The sequence below is a fragment of the Heloderma suspectum genome, chromosome 5, assembly GCF_057233095.1.
Source record: "Heloderma suspectum isolate Gila_16-S chromosome 5, 16-S_ref, whole genome shotgun sequence".
Taxonomy (NCBI): Eukaryota; Metazoa; Chordata; class Lepidosauria; order Squamata; family Helodermatidae; genus Heloderma; species Heloderma suspectum.
In genome coordinates this window covers 162704040-162728350 of record NC_139462.1, presented here as the reverse complement: position 1 = coordinate 162728350, position 24311 = coordinate 162704040, and the positions used below count along the sequence as shown (strand labels likewise).

Below are 24311 nucleotides of genomic sequence, written 5' to 3'. Positions count from 1 at the left end.
TTCCCTGTTTCCTGTGAGCCTAGCTGCAGTTCTCACTGTAGCTGGAGGAAAATGAATTTTCCAGCAACAATATATTGTTCCCTGTTGTAATACAAAGTATTTTGGGGTGGCTCAATCTTGAATGGCCAGTGAAGACCCATTAGCTTTACAAAAGACTTGCTCCTGAGCAGATGAAAACTCCTAGAACTGGTTTGTTGATATGGATCAACGGAGCGGCCTGAATCTTTGAACTCTCCTTGGAAGTGTGGCTATGACGACTGTCATGATGAGCATCCGCACTTCAAAATTCACCACTACACCACCGTTCATTTGACAGTGTGATAGTGTAGGGGAGGCAGGGCTGGCCCAAGATATTTTGCTGCCTGAGGTAAAATAACAAATAGTGCCCCCTCACCAAGTCACGGTGCATGCTAAAAACAATGCAAAGAGCGAAGCAAGTTCTGATGTTGCAAAAGAACGGCATTATTTCTATTAACTGGCTTAGCTTGTTTTCAGCATTTATTTTCAGCCTGCCCAAGCTAAATTAGACCCTTCTAGGCCATTTTTTTTTCATTTATAAATCTTTTTTAAAATAAAAGTTGAGGAATCAAGGGAGTTGCTCTACAGTGTCCACTAATGTTTCCAAGATGAAGGAAATCATTCTAGAACAACTCATGTGAAATTGTTAATGTCATAAGGACAGCGATGCCATAAAATATCCAATAGGACATTCCGCATATGTTTCTGCATCTGTTTTTCCCCCTCTTTTGTTCTTAGGTTTAAATAAAAATCTTTCACTCCAAATAAAGTATTGTTAGAGTTCATGACGCCTCTTGTATGAGCATGTATTAAAATAGTCTTCTGCATTAGTGCTGTCAAGTTCCCAGGATTTTCTTCCTCTCTGTGTAGGGTTCTAAACGTCATGAAATGTGACTCTACGCAATGAAGCATGTGCAGTCACACAAGGAAAACGCACAGATACTGTATAAGTATGCATGGAGTTTAGAAGTAAAACCAGCACTAGCAGGGAGATGGAGTTTGAAGGAGGAACAGGAAGGGAGGAGGAGGAGGAGACAGAGGCAGAGTGTAAGACAGGCAAAGGCAGAGCGGGAGGCACTGTAGCTGCTTTGTAAGAAACCACTTTAATAAAGCACACTGCTTATGTGAAGTTTGGAGTGGCTCCTTTGATTGCCTAAACAGTGTCACATGAAAATGGTGTAACGCTATGCAGCTTTACCAGCCCGCCCTGCAGATACCCATGCTGGGCCAGTCACTCCCTCTTAGCCTAACCTCATCAGATTGCTGTGAGAAGCGGGGGGGTGAACTATTTGGGGGAAGGGTGGGATAGCAATAATGAAACAAATATTATAACCCCATAAATATTAAGTTTTTTAAAAAAAATAGTTTTATTAATTTGATAAGTATAAAACAATACAGAAAACAGAATCAATGTATCACAAAACAGGACAGTTACCAACAACAACATTCTACGTTTAGATGTCGTAAAATCAGGAAATCCAGTTGGAAAAGTTCAACCCGCCAACAAACCTTGTGGGAGCCATTATTCCGTTCTAGGCAGTTAAAGGGTTACAAGGTCGTCCAGAGGCATCATGGGAGTTGCAGGCCTCCGGGAATCATGGGAGTTGTAGGAAAAACATTGGCAGGGCATTCCTATGTCATGGCTGCCTTCCGTTTGAGGTAATGTACTTAATTCTTTCGCGGGGATAATTACGTTTGACAGCCCCCCACCCCACCGCGAGGCAGGCTCCGATCTCCCTACAGCAATGTGGCGCCTTGTCAGGGAAGCGGCTGGCCGGGGAGATCCAGTAGGCAGTGTCGTAAGAGTTCTTGCTGGGAGACGAAAACTTAAAAACTTTTTTATTTTCACTTGTTGCGGCGGCGGCTCTTTCTGAGTTCCACGAAACAGGTTCTCGCTTCTGGTGGTGGTGGTGGTGAAGGGATGCCCCTCCCCAGCCAGGCTGACCTAAATGACCCCATTTATGGAGATGCTTTTGATCTTTTAGCACAACCACCATTCCATCTTCATCCCCCCGCCCTCCTCCTCCTCCTCCTCCTCCTCCTCCTCTTCCCAAAAATTGCTTCCTGCAAATCCAGTTGTTTTGATGCGTGCTGGTTTCGCTTTTCGACCTCCTCCTAAATGGCTTTGATTGCTTCGAGGTGCGATTGATGCACGAACAAGTTCCGTGGAAAAAAGGGTCGGGCGTGTTGTGCAAGAGGGCCAGCCGCCCCCAGCCCGCAGCTGCTGTTTGGAACAGCTGAGAGGGGGGAAGTGTTTGCTGTCTGGCGCAACCTGTTTTAGGAAGCAGAGTAAACAAGACGCGAAGGAGGAGGGAACACGATCCTTTTTGCGGGACAGACGACCTGTTGCCGAAAACAGGCAAAAATGGGCTTCTCTACAGCTCTTCTGCAGTTGCAGTGAATATGTTGGCTGCCCACTTGCTAGATTATCATGAAATTTGCGGAACGGCAGTTACCCTCTTCTGTTCACTAATAGCCCAATCCTACGCGTGTTTACTCAGAAGTAAGCCCCACTGAGGGCAATGGGAATCACTCCCAAGTAAATACGCGTAGGATTTATGCTTTTTAAAGCTGCCTGCCGCCCAGTTTCTTCCCAGCCCGACTTATCTCCTTCCCAGCTGTTGTGTTTATCACTCCAGCCAGTTCATAAACAAAGGTTTGGCTTCCTTCTCCCATATTATTCCCTTGTTTTATTACATTTATATCCAGCCTTTCCTCCAAGATGCTCACAGCGGTAGACACGGTTCCCCCAATTTTGTATTCCTAACTACCCTGTGAGGTTGGTTAGGCTAAGAGATAGTGATTGGCCCAAGGTCACCCAGTGAGAGTCATAGCTGAGTGAAAATTTGAACCCAGATCTCCCCAGTCCTAGTGGGACAATACTAACCACTACACTACCCTGTCTCTGTCTTGCTGTCTCTTAGCAATTACACCGTTATCTACGAATCTCAATATTATATTCTCTTCAAGGTGGAACAGGTGCCTGAGAATTTCATCACAGTAGCAACAGTTTTTAGATGTTATATACCTTTAACACTCTTCATTTCTGAGACCTTTGCCTTCTGCTGTCATTTTGTCAGAAAGGATTTGTTTTTAAACTGCTGTCTGCTGGTGAATTTAAAAGTGTGTTTCAGCCCTTCCACCTCATTAGATTTGTAAACTGCTGACATATAAGCATTCATCAGCCTCCTAATCCATCAGGCCTAGTTTCATGCAGATGACAGTGTGGGTTTGCCTCTGTCACAGTGAGGTTATTATAGTATGAGGGAATGTATCTCTCCTGCTTTGAACTATGTTGTTCTTATGTTTCATGTCTGAAGTACAGATGTAAGAACAATAATCTCTGTGGACTTGTATCACCTGTTTGGTATGCAGTTTGATTTTCTTTTCTCAAATCAGAAAGCCTCAGCTATCATCCTTCTGTAGGGAGCTGAATCTTGCTGCACATTGAAAAGGTTGCAAAAGTCAGCTAATTCCTCTCTTTTTGAGCAATGTGTTGATCCGTAATGCTGACCACAACTTGATTCAATCCTTTATTACTCTTCTTCAGTTTCAGACCTCCCATCTGTGGAATCAGATGTCCTAGGCTCAGAAAGAGGGTGAGGCTAATGATGGTACAGAAGACATGTCCCATAATGGGGGTGCATTTTTAATGTCCTTGACAGATATAAAGAAGCAGCGCTGATGTCAAGGGTAGGCATGGTCGGGCACCTTCCGAGGGCCCATACCCCAGCAGGGGCCCACTGACGACCCCCCCCCCCCGATTTTCTCCTTCTCTTCACCATTGCAAGCTGCTTGTTCACTTGCTTCTCATTCTGGCCCAGAAAGTGGAGGTGGTAAGAAGGAGGAGCAGTCCATGCCGCTGCCTACTTGCTCTCTGGCTCTCTGCCTGTGAAGCAAGCAAGTGGTAGCAACAATGAAAAAGCGAATGAGGAGCGATCGCAGCTGGTGACAATGGCTGCACGAACATAGACTCGCTGAGGGAGGGGGCCCATTGAGGGTGTTTTGCCCAAGGGCCCTCCAAAATCTAGAGCCACCACTGTGTTCAGTCAAAATCCTTATAGTACTTCGATACAAAAGTTAACATTTTTCTTAAGGTGTAGTTAATATTACTGTAGCAGCAAAAAAAAATGCAGAAAATCCCCCAGAGTCAAATTCAAGGAAACATCAAGTGAGTTTTATAATTTGTACTGTTTTGTACAAATTTGAACCATTATAGATATATAGTTTTTAATGATTTTAAAGACTGGTTTCTCTTCAGGTCATATAATGGCAGAGAATAATGACTGTAAAGGCAGTGTTCAGTATTTGCATTTGTTTTGTAATTAGCAAGACTTATGGTTTCTACATAAGGGGTTGGATCCAGAATCTCTGCTGGCTGGGGGATTATGGGGGTTGTAGTCCAACACATCTGGAGAGTACCAGGGTGGGGAAAGCTGCTCTGTGGCTGCTTACTGTGCAGAGTAATTAAATTGAAAATAGCCAGTTGAAATAATAAAAGTGGTATCTATTACTTTATTTTATTTTAACGTACAATATCTTTGAAAATAAGCCCATAGAAGTTACTAGCCTGTAAAAAAAAGAAGTTACTAGCCTGCTGGGGCTGGCAGAGGTGGGACAGAGAACCTCCTGAAGCAGCCCATGACATTTCTTTTCTGGGCACGGAGGAAGGGACTTCTGTTCTCCAGCTACCCACTTGGCTTCTATGCTGGGTGCAGAGGACAGAAGGAGCACTCCCTCTTCTTACTTATTCGCTTGCATACAGTTCCTTGTCTCCTGTGGCTACCTGGCTAATGCTGAAACACAAGGCTGATTTGCAATATTTATTTGCCGCTTTTCAGCCATAATGGCTGTCAGAGCAGGTCACAATCATTATAAAACCATTACAAATACCACACATTAAAACAATCATTGATTTAAAACTAAGGTGAGATTGTGTAGCTACCACAAAGAAACAAGACAAAATAGCAGTAGGATTTTTAAAAAACCCTTTAAAAATAGCACAATGTGAAAGTTCCAAAATTGTCAGGTAAGATTAAACCGAGAAGGAACAATGAAATAAATAAGTCTTTGCTCTCCACTGAAAGGAAGGGAGGGAGTGTGCCAACCTGACCTCAGGGGGAAGGATATTTTGAGGCTGTCACTGAAAAGGACCTGCTCTTAGTCCAGGATAAGCTAAATTCCTATTTGGTTATGGACCAGGATCTGATGAACAGATCTTAATGACCGGGATGGGGGAGGGGTGTATGCGCCCTGGGATACTCAGGACTCAGACCATGTAAGGAAGAGTTGAGGAACCTCCAGAAGCCCAAGGCAGTATGGCTAATTGTCCGCAATTATGGAAGTTGTAGCCCTGTAACATTTGGAGGGCCACAGGTTCCCCTGCCCTGGTACAGGACTTTAAAGCACTTTGAATTTATTCTCGCGTTTTCTGTAAATAAAAGAAGAGCAAAGATCACCTTTGTTTGGCATTCTACTTTATACAGGTCATATGAAATCAAAAAAACACTGTGCTAGATAGAACCTTCTACCTATCTTATTCCCATCCAGCACTTATGTTGGGCAGTATTTCTACCATTGCTTTCTCAGTACTTTCTCTATATGTCATCAAGAAACAGATTGAAAAAGAAGCGTGGCCCCACAAATTATTTCTGTGCAGTGTGAACATGTTCAGCAAAAGGAGAGCATCAACTGGGAATGTCACTTTTGCTTAAAATAATTGTTGTTACTAGTGGCACATTTTTTTTTTACATTTAGGTTATGGTTGTTGTGTTTCATCTCCCCTGCCCCTCAAAAAAAAGGGGGACAAATATATAAAAAATGGGTCGTTAGAAAAGTTAAAGACAATTTTTATTGGTTGATTTTTGGAGGAAGTAAAGAAAAAACTATATTGTTAGCTTAATATAGGTATTTTTTCCTGGGGACTGTGATCAGAACAAGATTAAAACATCTCATATCTTTGCCGGATAAGGGTAAAGTATCAGAGGCTCAATGATAAGTTAAAATTCAATTTTAAGTGCATGTTGATATCTTGTGGTTGAGATATCATGATGTGAAATTCTCTGTGGGTTGTGTTCCTCTTCTTTGTTTATGAACCACATTGTGAATCACATGTCCAAATTAAAGGCTTCTTTTGAGCCAAATTCATTTTGTTCCTAAATTAGGCAGGATGTCATATTATACACAGGCTATATTCTCATCATTGGTCTTCAATGCAATTGTGATTTATGTACAATTTTTATATTTTGCCGAGTGCTTGACAAGTTGTAATTTGTCTTACAACAACTCTATTGGGTGTAGGTTACTATTACCCCCATTTTACAGGTGGGGAATTAAGGTGAAGAAAAATAACATAATAATGATAAATCCTATATACGTTTACTCAGCAGTAAATGACATTGAATTCACAGTAAATCACCAGGATAGTTGAGAGAGTTCCTTCTCCCTTAGCAACCTTCCCACCCACTGGGGTCATCCGATGATATGCTCCTGGTGGTTCTCCATGGACCTGTGGCCCGATTGGAGTCCACCTGGAGAAGAGCCTTCAGTGTGGCAGTCCCCTGTCTGTGGAACTCCCTGCCTCTGGAAGTCAGGCAGGCGCCAACATTATGGTGTTTTCAGTGCATCTTGAAAATATCTTTATTTCAGGAAGCCTTTCTTGACTGACCAGCCATAGTTTTTACTGGTGTTCTGTTTTTAAAAATAACAATAAGTTAATATGGTGTTTTATTCTTTTATCTTTTTTGGCTTTTATTGTTCATCGCTGTGGAATCTGTTCAGATGTGGAGCATTATATAAATGTTGTAAATAAATAATAAAATAAATGGAATTCAATGGGGCTTAGTCCCAGGTAAGCAAGCATAGGAGCCTTACCCAACCTAGTGCCTTCCAGATGTTTTGGCCTAAAACTCCCATCACTCTTGGCCGTACTGGTTGGGGCTGATGGGAGATGTAGTACAAAACATCTGAAGGGCAACAGATTGGGGAAGGCTGAGATAAAGGATTGCAGCTTGAGTTGGTGACAGAGGTGATTTCACAGTTGCTCATTCTACATGCTATTTAGGCTGCAATCCTATATGTACTTAACTGGAAGTCAGCCCCATTGAATTCAGTGGGACACGTACTTCTGAGTAGACATATATAGGATTGCGCTATTAGTCACACTGACTCTCTTTAAGGATCCAGTTGTACAGATTTGTATTACAGAATGCAGTCAGGAATCTGTTATGGGGGTGGGGTGGGAAAGAGATATCCAATAAGTACTTTAAACTCACTTTAAGGAATCCGAAATGTAGAACGATACGTGCATTGCTGATTAACGGAGGATTTTCTTCAAAGCCGTCTCCTGTAACCCTGTTAAGATGGCAGTTGCTGTGCCAGTGGTTGTGAGCTAGTATGTATCCTATCCTCCTGCAGCAGGAACTCCACCACACAGTCACTGTGTTCAAAGAACAATAAACTCATCAAGATTGAAAAGCCACCCACCGAGAGCATAGCAACTGCACTCTGCCTCTGCCACTAACCAGTTTGCCCATGAACAACACCTTAGCAACTTCGTAGGGAAAGCACCTGTCTGTGCTGCAATGACGTATGTCCATGGGTGGCAACCCATTCTTCCCACCACCACCCTGGTGTCATGGCCAGCAAGGCTTGTAGAATCAGGGAGCTGCGGCTGTTTCTCCTGGAAGTAGCTCACTGATGAATAGATCTGCAGTAGGCACTGGGGAGGAAGGTGTTTAAACCCTGCTTCTGGCAGATGGTGCCCTTTTTTCCATCTGCCACGCGTCTTGAGGTCGGTAGTGCTACATGCAGCTGATATTGATGGGCCTCTGACATCCTGGCGATAACTGTGTTGTAGCTGTGGGAAGATGGTGTTTTGGTGGAGGAGAAAACCACAAAGGTAAGGAGAAATTGGGCACCCTCCCTGATGCTGTGGTACTTTGGAGAGCAAGAATGGCCCATTTGGACAGGGGTGCAGAAAGTCAGGACTATGGGCCAGATCCGGACCTGATTCTCCTGATAGCCACTCCCCTTTCCACTGAACACCAGTTGCCTGGTGGTTTCCCAGCTTTTGTGCAGTTTTTTTCCCCATTCTAAAAAACTTGCAATGCCTTTCCTAAGGCCTAGTTACTAGCAATAAGGGGATTACGCTAAAATAGGCTGGTATTTGGGGGGCCTCCCCTTTGGCATTTGGTCTCGCACACCTCTGGAACATGATCCCCAAGAACTTGTCCAAAATGGAATTTGGTCTTCAGGCTGAAAAAGGTTCAACACCCCTGTGTTAGGAAGCAAAGAGTTTGTGACCAATGCTGCCACTCCCTCTTCTTGGCCTCAAATCCAACTAGTATTGATGTGATCCATATAATTTGTAGTGGTTGGTAATAGATAATGCTTTTAAATGGAAAATGCAAATGAACTAAGAAGGCATCCCATCACTCAGTGATAGGACACGTGCCCTGGGCTCTAGTCCTGGAAGCCCTGATTGTCAGTAAACCCCACCACCACCCAAATTCTGATTGTAGCAGCCTATCATACTTCTGACCATTGCTGCTATTGGTCATGTGTACGATGGTCTGGCCACTGCGGCTTGCCTAGTAGCAGATGGTGAACCCCACTCCGGTGGATCACTGATGCAGAGAAGTCAGTGTGGAACCACACTTTCTATTGCGAATGTGATCCATTGTGAATACATCAAAAGTGCCTTCAATGGAGTGTGGGGTGGGGCTTCTTGTGTTCAAAACGGCCATGAGTGGCGCCTTCCACATCAGTTTGTGTGTGCCTGGTGTAGTGATTGGCGACATGGTTAGCAATGACCGCATGACTAAGGGATGGAGAACGTGTGGCCCTCCAGATGTTGTTGGATTGCAACTCCCATCAGCCCTAGCTAGCAGCCAGTGGTGAGGGATGATGGGAGTTCAAGTCCAACAACATCTGGAGGGCCACACATTCCCCATCTATGCCATAACTGAACTTGCCTGATTGTGGTGCTGGCCTATGGTGCCATGTTTTTACTTTTCTATCACGTTTTCTGCATGCAACCCCCCCCCCACACACACACACCTGACTTGAGCACGAATAGGATGGTGAATAGGATGTCAGGTCGTGCACTGTTCCTCTGCCCCCCCCCCCCCGCCATGCCACCTTCTCTCCCTGCCCCCATTTTTGGCTTTGCTGCATCGATATATGTGACTTGCACCATGGTGCACAGCTTCTAGTTAGTTGCATGACTGCAGTGCAGTGATCACTGCAGCTCAGTGAGGCATTCTTGGGACCCATTCCTGTTTGCGTGACTCTCTCAGCAGAGTCGCCTGCCCTCAAACTGGATTCTGAAAGTGCACAAGCTCTCAGTGCTTTCTCTTCTGAACTTCTCTGCAGGTGCTGAGTTTAGATTTGAGATTAAGTAAATGGACAGTGAAGGAAGGAAATAGTTTCCCTGTCAATAACAAAAAATAATGTTGATGACATGACTGATAAATGTTACGAAACAGCTAGAACCAAGTTCTCTTTAGAGCATTGCTTTACTGTAAACTGTCAAGGGTAATCACATTTATGGGCTGCTAAATATACAGATAAACTGATAAAGTTTCCAAACTCTGACATTTTTGGACCATTTTCGTTTGTCGCCCTCCAGATGTTGTTGGATTGCAACTCTTCCAGTGCTGTATAACTGTGAATGGTGGTTGCACCTGATTGCACCTCATCCTGAGACCTGTGAGTGTAACTCCCATTCCAGGTTTCTTAGTGCAGAAAAGACTTTCTTACTACCTTCTAACTGCTCATTTTCTCACAGAGTCCTACATCTTACTATGAAGGTAAATCTGAGCCCATTTGTCTTGTCATTCTTTCTTCGTTATTCATTATTGTGGGAGGGACCACAGCTCTGTGCTGGAGCTCGTGCTTTGCATGCCAAAGGCCACAGGTTCAATCCCCAGCATCTCCAGTTGGAAAGGTGATTTTAACAATCCAAAACATCACAGTACTTGTAAATGCAAACACTTTCTTTTCTCTAGGCTTGCAGATGTCGTGGAGTCAAGTCGCTGGTAGCCAAATGGTCGCTGAGAACATGAACTCTGCCCGCTTGACATAGCTGGTTGCAAAGTTGAATGGTGCAGCCCCTTAGCGCCTTTGGTTCTGACAATGGCAGGCAGTAGTGGAGAAAGTCAACTGCAAAGGATTATCCGAGATTTGCAGGGTAAACCATTGCCTGGGTGTCAGTTGACACATTCTTTGTACCTTGACGCTTTCTTCATGCACTCGTGGGAAGGGGAGAAACAGGAATGTTGTGTCTTGTGCCGGAGGCTGCAACAAGTAACATAAACGAAGGTTCTGAAACGTGAGCCAGTTTAGGCTTGTCTACACATTACAGCCATCCTGTGGAAGCCATTTTAGATTCAACTCATGTCATGTCAAGTGGCTCACCATTCACATTGGCTGTTTCCTCCAGGCTGCCACAAATGTTTAAAAAAAAATTAAGGGTGGAGAAAATTTGCACAATGAACTGCAGCCCTTGGTTTTCAGCAGCCTCGGCAGGGTAACATGTAACTGATTTTGTTCAGGTGAATGCGAAAAGAGGCATACAAATCCTTAAAATAATAAATAAACCGGCCCATGCTACCTCTGCCCAGCTGTGGCAAGTTGTGCCCTGCTTCAGACCTGCTGAAGGGAATGTTTCAATGGAAGCTTCTCATGGCCCGTGTATATATGTATGGTTTGTAATATTTTCCAGAGGGTAGCTGTGTTTAGCCTACTGTAGCAAACACAACAAAGAGCCTTGTGGCACCTTACATTTATTCTGGCATAAGCCTTTGTGGACTGCAGTCCACTTCATCAGATGCAATTTATGAAGTGGGCTATAGTCCACAAAAGCTTAAACCAGAATAAATTGGTTAATTTTTAAGGTGTCACAAGCCTCTTTGTTGGTCTGTAATAAGTTGTTATGAATGTTATGTTTTAATATGTTGTGAGCTGACTTGGAAGTGTAACTCTGAGGGGCAACCCATAAATAGTGAAATAAATGAATAGAATAAATATTCAGCCCTATAGCATTAAACTGGAGGATAGGGTGCCTTTTTTAAAAAAAAAAAAGCACGTACAGTGTGGTATTGGCGAACTCAGTGCCAACTTTGTATGGGTTGTGCCCTGACCACAGTACTGATAGGCTGACAGCCAGCGTAGGCTGGAGACATAGGTGCAATGCGGACCACAGGCACTGAACAAAAATATTGGATGCATATCATGTATATACACACGCACACCTGTTATCTGTGTTTTAAATATACATTGCACACTAAACTGAAATTTTGTGACTCCCCCTTGCTCTTCCCCTTAGAGAGAATGATATATAGTTTTCTCTGAAAAACTGTATACTAGAATAAAAGCAGATAAGATGTTGCAAATTTTTACTATTTTGCATGAATTATTCTGTTTTGCTAGTCCTGGGGAGAGACAAGGTGCTATGTAGGACACAGATGTCACACCTTTAACCAGTGGAAAACTTATTCAGCCCTGCCTCTGGCCTTAGAGATTTTTGTAGCTGCTCACAAGCTTTGAAGCATAACTTCGCAGCAATAAGGGCTAGAAGCCTGCTCTTTTTCAAATGAAGCCTGAGAATTTCAGGAAGTTGAATTCTACACCAATGATTCATTTTTCACTTTTTCCTGGGCAGAGCTGTTTCATACAAACAGCCTTGGCCTTAAGGATCCATGGGTGGTGCTGTACAACAATTTTTAAAGTCTCGTTCCTCTTTGGGGGCTTACAGTTAAACACACATACACAAATGGCCAATGGTGGTGTATAAATTAGCCCTGACATAATATTAATTTCTAGCAGGATTAAACAAAGGAGCAAAGCCAAAATAAATTGTAATCACTTAACCAATATTTTTTTCCTTATCTGGCATTTTCACTTGTATAAACTCTCGATCTTGCCAGCTCACCAAGACCCTAGTATAAGACATAAAATACATTGATGGAGAAGAAAAGGGATGATCAGTTCCATTATTCACACATTGTTCCTGGTTAGTCCCACTAATGGTTCTTTGTTTTCTTTTCCAAAGATGCGGTGACAGAACTCAACAAAGAATTTACAGAAGCAGGAGAACCAATCACAGATGACTGTATCAGTTTGCACAAATTTTCCTACAAGCTTGAGTACCTTTTGCAGGTAAGCAACATTAGCATTTTCGATGGTCTTTATTTCTTGAGCACTGTTGTCTATAGCAGCTAATGTAGAGATGTTGATAATCAGAAGACATACTTTTAAGAGATGGTTTGTAGTGAACTATCCCAAGGAAATCCACATATTTAAAAAAAAAAAAATTAAGGCCAAAGAGTATTTTTATTAGTATAGGCTAGGGATGTACGAAAATTCCGCCACGGATCTCGGGGAGGCCGAATGCCAGCGCATTTGGCCCCCCAAAATCGGTGGCGGAATGGCCTGCCCCCCCCACTCCCCCCCCAGGACGAGACTTACCTTGGGCGGATCTTCCTGGCGGCGGCGGCTCCGGCAGCGGTTTGGCGGCGGCGGCTCCGGCGGCCGGTCTTCCGACCGGCCGCCATCACCGCCATTTCCAGTTTTTTAAAAAAAAACCGTGATAGGCTACGTAAAGATTTACGTAGCCTATCACGGCTAGGTTTAAAAAACAACAACAACAACAACGCGCATACGCAAATGGTGGTGGCCACGGCCGCCGCCATTTGCATTCCTTATTTTGGCACGTCTTAGTCTACGTAAACATTTACGTAGAGTAAGAAGGCGAAAATAAAGGGAACGCAAATAGCGTAGCGTCTACCGTGGCCGCCACCATTTGCGTACGTGCGTGTTTTGTTTTTTTTTAAGTCAGCCGTGATAGGCTACGTAAACATTTACGTAGCCTATCAGGGCTGACTGCAGGGACGCAAACGGCGGCGGCTACAGCCACCACCATTTGCGTCCCTGCTAGCCAGCGGCTGGATGTCCCGCTGCTGGCGGAGCCGGCCGGCAGCTCCGCAAAATCCCTGTGGAGCACAGCCGGCCGGCCAGGATTCCGGGGGGGGAGGAACGGAGCACCTCCCCCCCCGGCGAGGATTCCGGGGAGAGGGACGGAACGCCTCCCCCCCAACCATAAACAGAATCTGCGAAAGGTAAGTGCCTTTCGTACATCCCTAGTATAGGCACACTGTGTAACTTGATGCTAAAAGTGCACCGTTTTACCTTAGAACTCTAAGGGCTCAGTCCTATGGAGATAGTCGGCTGCCTCCGAACTCAGAGGTGACCGACCATCCGATGCAGAGCAGGCGGAACGCGGAGGGGGTCTTCTCCGCCGTGCTCCAGCCGTCCTGCATTTGTGGCTAGCTGGCCAATTTTGGCTGTCTAGCTGCAGCGCTTCAGAGTTGGGGTGTGTGGCCAGACAACGCATAGGAAGCATCATATCAGCCCTTCTGAGGTCCCCACTTGTCCCTGCCCCCAGGAATGCCCCCTGTTCCCCCGCTCAGCTGCTCTTACAAGGGGATGAACAGCTCCTTCTATGAGGTGGGGGGAAGGGGGGAGGTATTTTTCTGGGAACCAACCTCGGAGTGCTGACTCCGAGGTCGGTTCTCGAAAACCAAAAAATCCTATGGCCATCTAGCCGCGGTCTAGGGGCCATAGGATTGCGCCCTAATAGTATGTATTGTTATGAGTTTTAAATACCCATTCATAAACATAAAATTCCCTACAGGAATGAGTCCCCTTCTGTAAGAGATCACCTGACCTCCTTTTTACGGTTTAGGGACTTTGAGCTATCTGTCTATAGTTCAGTACTTTGGGGCCATGTAGATACCTGTTTACCCCCTAATAGCAGATAAAATACTTCTAAACAAAGTATACACCTAGGATTCTTTCATGGGTTGCAATCCAGGTTTTGTATTAACAAGAATTAGTACAGGAAAATCTTTTTTGATCCTTTTATTATTTTTATTAGAAATATGCTTATAACATCACATAGGAATATAACGTGCATACAATGACATTAAAACCTTTTGTGCTGTTAAACAGACCTTTGCTAAAAAGCCTTAGATCTTAATAGCTTAAAAAGGAGAGATCTTATTCGAAGTACCAAGTTCCCTATTCAGTACTGAATAGGCTATTCAGCTGACAGGTACACAGGCGTGATGAGCTTCTAAGAAGAAGCTCCTGCATTATAAAATCAGCACATATTTATACTGTTTTGTGTAAAAAAAAAAAAAACCTCATAACTAATATTATCAACTATCCTATAAAGTACAGTCTTTATGATTTCATTGTTATTAAACATTCTTAAACTTTTAGAGCATACATAAAAGGCTTACATGTACACCTTTCAGGCTAGCTAAGATCAATTTTGAATTATAACTTTGGAGAAGATAACTCCTTACTCAAAATTTGCCAATTAAACTTAAGCCTATAATTTTTTCTAGACATCTGTATATCAAGCTTTTTGGTGTGTATACTTTACACAATATTTTTTGCTTATTAATTGGTAAGTGAAAACTTTCAGTACACTTTTGACCTGGAATAATACAGTCTCACACTTGTTCATTACTCAAATAACTTTTTGGCCGAAGTGATAGGGCTTTAAATCAACACTTTCTTTTTGGATATCATCCAAGTCAACTTGACCATTATTTTTATGCCAGTTACCCAGAATTCATTGTGAACCTGCTTATGCATCTGTTTTTTCTCTTTTATACAGTTTCAAACAATGCTTCTTATTTACATTTTCAAATTCTTAATAATCTGTCATTAATGTTTAGCATTTACAATTCATAATAAGACATATTGTTTCAAAACAGGTGGATTAGCATTTTTTCAATAATCTTCCCAGCAAGTCCAATAAAGGAAAGTCAGCTATTTCCTAAAATCCGTGACACTCTACCTGCCTCTTCCATTGCTGCACTCATCAGGAGATACCCTCCTGGTGATGCCTAAAATTTCAGATATCTGGTCCGTGACGGCTCAGAATAGGGCCTTTAATATCATAAGCACCGACTTTCTGGAACTCCCTACCAGTACATATTAAACAGGCGCTGAGCCTTCCGGGTTTTCGTGCCTACTGAAAACATACTTTCAGTATGTTTCAAAGTTTGACCAGAAGGAAACTTTCAGTATGTTTTCAGTAGGCACGAAAACAATCATTTTTCTGACAATCTTTGTCAGAAAGGTGATCTTGTCTTCTGGTTACAGAAATAATATACAGTATTTTACGATGATCTTATACTGTATTGTTTTGTACCTTGCTTAGAAATTTATTTAAATGTAAGCAAAACATACATTTCATTAACTAAATGAATAATAAAGAAATAGATTTAACAAAGATCTCCTTAATTCTTTTGCATTGTACCATATCTAAGAAATGGACCCCAGGATGGGGCTGTGGAAATAGGTGCAGACTCTGTTTTCAGTGGCTCTTATTGAGTTTTGTGGGACTACATAACTTCTTATGCCTGTACAACTAAAACCAGTCAGTTGGATGGGTTGCCCATGCTGTTCAGGTCAACAGAATGAAGTTGACTTCAGTCCAAGTGCTTTATCTTAATTGGCTTGCAGATCAGGGATAGCCATTTTTAGGCCTACTATCTTTGTTCATTTGTTTAATGTTTAATTATTTTATCAGGAATCCCAGTGATAATTGGGGGATGTGCCACTGGTTTCTCTAATGTTTACAAAGAGAGAAAATGATGTTTTGTGATGTTTTGCTGGTTTTCCCTTTTCTGTTTCAAAGTTTGACCAGAAGGAAAAATCCACTTTACTGGGAAACCGGAAAGACTACTGGGATTATTTCTCTGACTGTTTGGCTAAGGTTAAAGGAGCAAATGATGGAATTCGCTTTGTCAAGTCTATTTCAGAAGTAAGTAAAGAACATCGATTTGCCGTAACAACTGTGTAGCATAATGTTCTGACAGTCCAGTCGAACAGTCTGGGTGATAATGGTGCAGAAACCCATTACACATATAGTAAGAACACAAGAGCTGTGCTGGATCAAACCAAAGGCCTGTCTAGTCCAGTATTTCGTTCCCACAGTGGGCAACCAGATGCCTGTGGTGTTAGCTAGGCTCCCTTACATGAATCCTTCCACCAATTCTGGAAGATCTCTCCCTTTGCAGAGGAGGTTTCAGCACTTCTAACACAGACCTCCCAGGTCAATCCATCGCTGATACCTAGTAATCAAAGCATATTGGATGACAAATTTTGGGTAGGGAAAAGACAAGTGGGTATGTCAGCATTTATATGTAAATGTAGATATGCTCAGTGCTTTGATATTGTGTTACAAAAATTTCATGAAATAATAAATGTGGTTCTTAATCCCCCCCGCGCTGTTAAACCACTCACCTTCAGACTACACATAGACTAGGGCTGGTTCACACAAAACATTTTTTATTTTTCCACATGAGCAGCCCAGACAGTGCCCTCACTTGAAAGAAACATAATAGCCTAGCTTGCATGTTGCAATAAACCAGGGTTCTGGGGAACCCTGGCTTACTGGAATCAAGCAGGATGCTGGTGCATGTTGCCCAGTCGCTCCCGCTTGGCTCATCCTAGGGATGAACGAAAGTGAGTTACGTTTTCGCGGATTCTGTTCATGGTGGGGGGGAGGCGTTCCGTCCCTCCCCCCGGAATCCTCAACAGCCGGCTGTGCTCCGCGGCGGCTCTGCGGAGCAGCCAGCCAGGCCCAGGCCAGGGCCATCAGCAGCCGGATTTCCGGCCACGGAGGGCTCTGGGTAACAAAACAAAACAAAAAGTACGCAAATGGCGGCGGCTACGGCCACCGCCATTTGCGTTCCTTATTTTTCGCTGTCTTAGTCTACGTCAATATTTATGTAGACTAAGACGAAGCAAAGAAAGGGGAACGCAAATAGCGTAGTGGGTGCTATTTGCGTTCCCCTTTCTTTTCTTCGTCTTAGTCTACGTAAATATTGACGTAGACTAAGACGGCGAAAAATAAGGAACGCAAATGGTGGCGGCCGTAGCCGCTGCCATTTGCCTACGCGTTTTTTTCTTTTTAAACCCAGACATGATAGGCTACGTAAGTCTTTACATAGCCTATCACGTCTATGGGGGTGGGGGGAAAGACACAGACTGCAAATGGCGGTGGCAGCAGCCGTTCGGAAGACCAGCTGCCACCACCACCGAAGCCGCTGCTGGAGCCGCCACCATCCGGAACATCCGCCCCAGGTAAATCTCGTCCCGGGGGGGATCCGTGGGGGGCGGGGGGAGTGGCAGGCTGTTCCGCGATGGATTTCGGGGGGCCAAATGCACTGGCATTTGGCCTCACCGAGATCCGTCATGGAATTCTCTGACATCCCTAGCTCTTCCTGCAAGAGGGTGTGGCTAAACAAATCATGGATCCTCGGTCCGTGGTTTGTTTATCAGGATATCCAAACCATGGACCCTGGCTTGTCTCACCCCAAACAAGGCAGAGTCATAAGCCGACAACAAATCATGGCTTATGACCCTGGCTCATATAGGGAGAGATGAGCTAGAACCCCCAGTGGAGACCTTATGATAAACAAAATGCAGGCAGAGAATCTATAGTTTGCTAGCTGATCCCATCTATCGGAAGGGCCAAGGCGGAGTGATTGAGCAGCACACAACAGGGTGATGTTGAAATCGGACTAATGTGAGAATCAGCTGGCAAAACATAGATGCAGTCAGGAATTGGCCATTCCTGTGTTCACACTGGCAGCATTTTCTTCCAGACAACTACAGGAGATGCTGTTGGCTATATTCATTATCAGTGAGTGCACATAGTACTACATGCTACATAGTACTACACGCACTTTGCCTCTGTATACCAGTTGCTGGGGAAAAGGGTGCTGCTGCACTCACGTCCTACTTGTGGGTTTCCTGTGGGCAGCTGGTTGGCCACTGGGTGAACAGAATGCTGGACTAGATGGAACTTGGTCTGGTCCAGCATGGCTTTTACGTTCTTATCTGTCCTTGTGAGTGTGTGCCAAAGATGGTTGGAATGGCTTTCATGCACAGAAAAATAACCTGTGAGCCATCTTTGGCTTGCTTCTGGCAAGTCACAAAAACAGACAGCATGCCATCTGCCTTTCTTTGTTCCTCATCTATTCTTTGTATTGAATAAACACTGCTCTTGTGCTCCCACTTGGGGCTGAATGTCTGCCCTGTGCCTGGGAATTCCCCCCCCACACACACACACACCTGACTCATAATGAGCTTCCTTAAATTGAGAATAATGGCTGGCACCTCTTCCCCCTTCAAAACACAGTCAACACAAAATAAAGGAAGTTTCTCTCGAAGTGTCCTCGGCTCGAAAGTGAGCGACTACAAGAAATAAAGGAGAGGGGTGCAGTAGGGGACAGATCCGAGGGAAGCTGCAGGCTTTGCTCAAATGGACGCTTGCCACACTGACCGTCAACGCAGGGGATGGGTTATGTATTACCAATAGAGCATCCTCCGTGTGCACAGAGCTTTGCAAAGTAACAAGGGCAGGTCCCTGTCCCCTACCCAGGGGAAACAACAGAGGAAGGGAATGGAAATGAATGCAGGGGTAAAAATGGGGAGGATGTGCTCTTATTTCCGTTGTATGTATCTAGGCTTGGTTACCATAGGGCAGCCTTCCCAAGTGTGTGCCTTTCAGATACGTTGAATGACAGCTCCCATCATCCCTAGCCAGTATGGCCATTGGCCATGCTGGCTGGGGATGATAGGAGTTGTTGTCCAAAATATCTGGAGGACACCAGGTTGGGGAAGGCTGTGGTAGGATATTGGGATTCTGCCAAAGGCTTCACAGAAAAGGTGGGTTTTGAGGAGAGACCTGAAGGCAGTGAAAGAGGTGGCGCCCAGGCATTCTGGGAGGCAGTTCCAAGCATAAGGAGCAGGAAGTGCAGCATCACTGAGGACGCAGGATACCTTTGGATGGCCAAGGGTGGTAGGGCTAGAGGACCAAAGGTCACAAGTCAGGTTGTACCAAGCTCTGTGAGTGGAAAGGTAGGCTTTGGAGGCAAGGACAAGAACGTTGTGAGGAAGCTCATTATGAGTCAGGTGTGGAGGGACCATTCCCTTCTATAGGGCAGATGTTCATTCCAAGTGGGAACACAAGAGCAGTGCTCCAGGGACAGACAGTGTAGGAATTTAAGGAGAGGCATCATGTGGTCAGAGAGACGAGAGAGGGGAATATTATACAACAGAGTGCTAAACAGAGGTGACACACTGGAAGACCAGAGAGGCGAGAGTTATGGTTAAGGAGAGGCAAGAAATCAGCAGGGTGTGAATCGCTTTTCGCTGAGGGAACAGAGAGGAAGGGTCATGCTTTTACAAGGTTGTAGAGGGAGACAGGACATAACTTGTTGATGGACTGTGTACTGGGAGCAAAGGAGAGAGAGAGAGGGAGGAGTCGAAGATAAAGCTGAGGTTTTTGTTATGGTTCCATAGGGCATCCCCAGCTCCCCTGACATTGCCAAAACATTCGCCTAATGTTTCCCGAGTTTTCTTAGTATGAGCCATATCTCTTGTGCCTTAGGGCCTGTGTACCCTTATTTAGGCAATAAATAATTAGGCAATAGGCAAGCCTTTCCCTCTTTCCCCTTCCTTCACCGATGGTCCGACACTGACATTTCCATCTCAGACTTGGTGTGCAGCATGGAATGAAATATGCTCACCACATGCACGCATTATCACACTGTGGCGGTTATAGTAATAATGTCTGCTGATATACATGGAACAATAGGGAAGTGTTTCTAAAGGTATGGCAATGAAGACTGTAACATCAGCACCAGGTATGCCAGAAGGGGAGGTTCCCCATATTGCAGTTCTATGAATAAGGAGGTTCCAATTGGAATGAACAACATTAAGAACATAAGATGAGTCTTGCAGGACCAGACCAAAGTCCATCTAGTCCAGCATCCTGTTTCCCACAGTGGCCAACCAGCTGCTTCTGGGAAGCCCACAAGCAAGCCGGGCTTAAAGGCAAAAACCCTCCTGCTGCTGTTGCCCCTGCAGCTCATTTTCAGAGGCATATGAAATGAATGAACCTGGTGGTTTCATTTCAGCATCATTGCCTTTGATAGATCAGTCATCCATGAACATGTCAGCTCTTCTTTTAACACCATTTTAGCTAAACACTGTTAACCACATCTTTCGGCAGTGAATTCCATCAACGTGGAGTGAAGGGGTACTTGCTTTCATCTGTCTTGGATCTACCGCCAATCAATTTCATTGGGTTCTAGTATTATGGGGGAGGGAGAATGGTCTGGTGCCCATTCTGCATCTCTTGAATCTTCTGTCCAGTCTCCTCTCCTGCCTAAGGCCTTACGTCCTTACTGATGGCTTCTCCTGCCTTTAGACAAGATTCTTTCCGGTATGTAAAACCAGTGATGGGCCTGTAGGTGGCACAATACGCCTAGCCTGATTATTTAAGTAAGTGTCAGCCTAAAACTCTGTTCTTCAGACAGAAAATCTGCTTCCCTGCAATTTCCTGCTCTCTGGAGCAACAGAAAACAACTCTGCTCCATCAGATTTCTGAAGGGCTACCATACAGCTGTCATGACTGTCCTTGATCTTCTCTTTTCCGGGTTAAATACATGCAGCTCTTTCAACTGTTCCCCATAGTACTTGGTTCCAGAGTTCAGACCCCCTCACCATCCTAGTCACCTTCTTCTGGATGGGCTTTAGTTTGACAATGTACTTCTTTAAGTGTGGTGCCCAGAACTGGATATGGTACTCCAGTAGCTTGGCTTTTCATTTGTTTCACCTTAAACTCCTTCCCCATTTCCAGCAAAACAAGTAAGAATTCTGTGAAGATTTTTGATTAGCCACTTGCTGTGAATCGGTTGATGAGATTAGTTAAGAGGATGTTTCAAACAGGTTAAGAGAGATGTTTGCTAAGTCTGTTAGGTCTTGTGCTTACAGACAGGAGATACGCTGTCAGGTAGAATATCATGGTGATACCAACTAAGGGAGGTGTAAGCTATAAGGAGCTAGAGTTTCCAGTCCTTGCTTCAAATGTGAGCTCAAGATAGCTTTACCATTTCTCAGTCATCACATCTGTAATAGGGGATTATTATTTACTGGTTCATACACTCATTAAAGAAATATATTAGTAATGGTCAGTTGTACAGTATTGTGGTAACTTATCTGAAGAGCTCCAAGCACTGGAGGAAAATGCTTTGTAAATACTAAGTATTAATAGAGATACTGGCCACTTCTGGATGTAACATTAAGCCAGGAACTGTGGTTTAATATGTGGTGGGTAGACTTCAGATTTGCAGGATCTCTTTTGTATTTTACTAGAATGCTGCAGTCTGCTGACCAGAGCCAGACACAAAATGGTGGTTAAGGCGGGAGAATAAATAATGTACTGCATCCCATGAACCGTACACTGCGATACATATATAAACCTACATGTGATTTAGCATAGATCAGGGATTCTAATGCGTCACTCTAAAACTGGCCAGCAGAGCTCAACAAAGGCCTGGTCAAAAGCAACCAATTAGTACTCCTATTCTACAGATGAGGAATACTGAGGCTGAGAGAGAAGCAAGTAGCACAACACCAGTCATGGCAAAGATTTTGTTTTATCCCCTTGCACTCATTAGAGTCAAAAACCCTTGAAGATTTACTGCAGACCTTCCCAAGATCTTCCAGTAGATCTCAGTCTACATTCTTCCCACAGCCTTGCTTAATAAATTGCAATGTGAATGAGCAGTGTGCTGGTGCAGGTAAACAAACCAGTTGGTAAATACATTGACTGGGTTCGGATGATCACACTGAGGGAAGCAACCATCATGGCCGCTTCTGCCGCCCCCGCGTGTTCTGCGCGTGCGGCCACCATTTGCATTATTCCCCTTGCTGCAGCGCGGGTTGGTGTGTTGTCCGAACCCAATGTGCAGCGCGGGGGGTGGGGGAGTTGTACCCACCCTATAACCCATGACGTGCAGTAGAAGTTGTAGGGTGGGAACGAAGCCCCGCCATGCACCAGGATGACACACCAATCCGCAGCGCAGGTCATAATGCAAATGGCGGTCACACACATGGCACAGGCGGGAGGAGCAGCCACAACCGTTACTTCCCTCATCGTGATTGTCCAAACCCGTCCACTATAACTGAATCTGGAATTATGGTTATGTTTGGCCAAACAAGCCAGGCTGTGTAAGCCAACTTCTAAAATCCTGACTCACAGGAGGAGGAGAATGAAGTGGCAGCAAACAGAATTCAGGCATTGCTTGTTTATACTGTGGTTTATTAAGCCAGGATTCCAAAAATGGCCAATATCTCTTTGGAACCACCCCCAGCTTCACTAGAGTCTCCTGCTTCGATGCAGAAGGAAGGACTGCGTGGACACTGGGGTGGGGGAATGTTGGCTGTTTTCCCTATCTGCTTGAGTGAAATGCAGAGGTGCTTAAGTGTGCCATTTTCTCACTGCAAGCAACCTATCTCCCCATCTTCCCCAGGAATCTGTGTGCATGAGAGAGATTTTTTTTAGACTCTGAGAAGCCACATTTTGAACGTTTATTTCAGGTCTCCTTGCCTTCTCTTCAGTTAGGATACCCTGTTTGTCCTTTTGAGACCCCAGGCAGTTGTCCCCTCCCTAAAAAAAAAAGAGCCCAGTATGAGTACATCAATAGTAGAACAATGGTCTGATCTATATAAAACCAAAGAAGACTCTACCACAAGGGTGGACAGTTTCTGGGGGCCAGGGGCCACTTCCCCCCACCGGGGGCCACACACCCCGCCGCCAAAAGTTGATGGTTTGGCGGCAGCCAGAAAGTGGCCATTTTGCTTTAAGACAAGGTGTGCATTCCCTTTGGGCCTTTTTCTAAAGAGGAGTCGCTGCTTTTTTGCCGCCACTGGCAAAATGTGGCAGCACAGAAGCAGCAAACATAGGATAAGGGGTCCGCATGTAGGCCACATGTTGTTCACTCCTGGTCTGTCACATTGACCACTGGTTTTCAATACTAAACCCTGGTTGAGTAGAACGCTTTGCAGATTGTTAAGTAGAGTGAATGCTCACAGAAGTACATTGTTTGTTTGTTGTTCCTTTTTTTCCCAGCTCAGAACTTCCCTTGGTAAGGGCAGGGCATTTCTCCGTTACTCCTTAGTACACCAAAGGCTTGCAGACACTTTGCAACAGTGTTTTATGAATACCAAAGTAACAAGGTAACTATTGTGGCTGTTTTTATTCAGCATTGATATGATGGTATCAAAAGGTTCCGGGGGTTGGAGGGCAAATGTCTCCACTGGTAGGTTTACAACCTGTCTACTGGGGAAAGCGCAAAAGGTGAAGGGAGGGAATGGGGACAGCAGTGGAATTTAATTGCAACTGATATTGCTGGATTGCTTGCTATGTATTTGTGCAAGGGCTCTCTGTGGCGCAAGCCTTTCATTTGCCACAGACAGCTGCCAATAAGGCTGTTCATAGCAGTCCTCCTGATTGTGGCAAGAAGACCGCCATTTCCATGGAACCACATAGCATTTCCGGAATATATATAACCAACAATGCAGTTGCGTTGGTTATCGTGCATCTTGTTGAGAACTGTGGCTACGAGCTGCTTTTTAACTTACTGCAATCTTTGTTTCTCTAGTGACTGGTACTATGCAAGAAGCCCCTTCCTCAATCCCAAAATGAGTTCTGATATTGTTGGTCACCTCTATGAACTCACCGAGGTTCAGTTTGATCTGGCGTCTAGAGGCTATGACTTAGATTCAGCGTGGCCCACCTTTGCCAGGTAATGCAAACCAGCTGCTGCCAAGCTTCTGTGACCTGTATATTTTAATAAAACCTTTCAGCATTTGGCATGCTGGAACTTTGTTTTGCTTCTTGTGCTATATTTCCACATCTAAGTCCTATTGAAGCCCTTCCAATGATCAGACCTTCAGAAGGAAGTGCATTTGCTTTCAGGCCCTACGGTAACTACACACCCCACATTGGACCTGCAGTGGTCACAGTGAGCTATATAGACCAGCAGGAGAGCTATGCAGACATAAGCAACCCTGCTTGTGCTTGTTCTTTACTGTGTGATTGGATGTGCTGAAAGAGTACATCCAATTCCAAAATTAGAGCCAAGTGGACAGTTGTTGAGACTATTAAAAATATGTGCTTGTGCTTTTATATATATATATATATATATATATATATATATATATAAAATAAATAAATAAATTTAAAAAACATTTTCAGGAGAACATTACCTTCGCTTGGCTCCTCGGCTTACCTGTGGAAGCCTCCAAGCCGTTCTTCAAGCATGAGCAGTTTGGTGAGCAGCTATTTGCAGGTAATTGTATTGGCAAAGGAATGCATGAGCTATACTTCCCTATAAGACAAGCAACAGTGC

General features: G+C 44.4%; 1 protein-coding gene across 7 annotated transcripts in view; it reads left to right on the top strand.

Annotated features, from left to right (window-relative positions):
- The first annotated feature begins 1589 nt into the window (after positions 1–1589).
- The window catches only part of FYCO1 (FYVE and coiled-coil domain autophagy adaptor 1), a 65820-nt gene continuing 43098 nt past the window's right edge, over positions 1590–24311 (top strand). For 3 of the 7 annotated variants that reach the window (XM_084858134.1, XM_084858139.1, XM_084858140.1), the window contains exons 1-7: positions 1590–1677; positions 10029–10210; positions 12074–12180; positions 15737–15862; positions 23030–23136; positions 23562–23705; positions 24158–24251. In XM_084858134.1, the coding sequence (XP_084714260.1) occupies positions 10156–10210; positions 12074–12180; positions 15737–15862; positions 23030–23136; positions 23562–23705; positions 24158–24251 (633 nt within the window). In that variant the 5' untranslated portion in view covers positions 1590–1677; positions 10029–10155. Of the gene's footprint in view, positions 1678–3568; positions 3618–9649; positions 9730–10028; positions 10211–12073; positions 12181–15736; positions 15863–23029; positions 23137–23561; positions 23706–24157; positions 24252–24311 lie in introns of those variants that run through there. The other 4 variants (XM_084858137.1, XM_084858135.1, XM_084858138.1 and 1 more) reach the window with 4 other exon arrangements.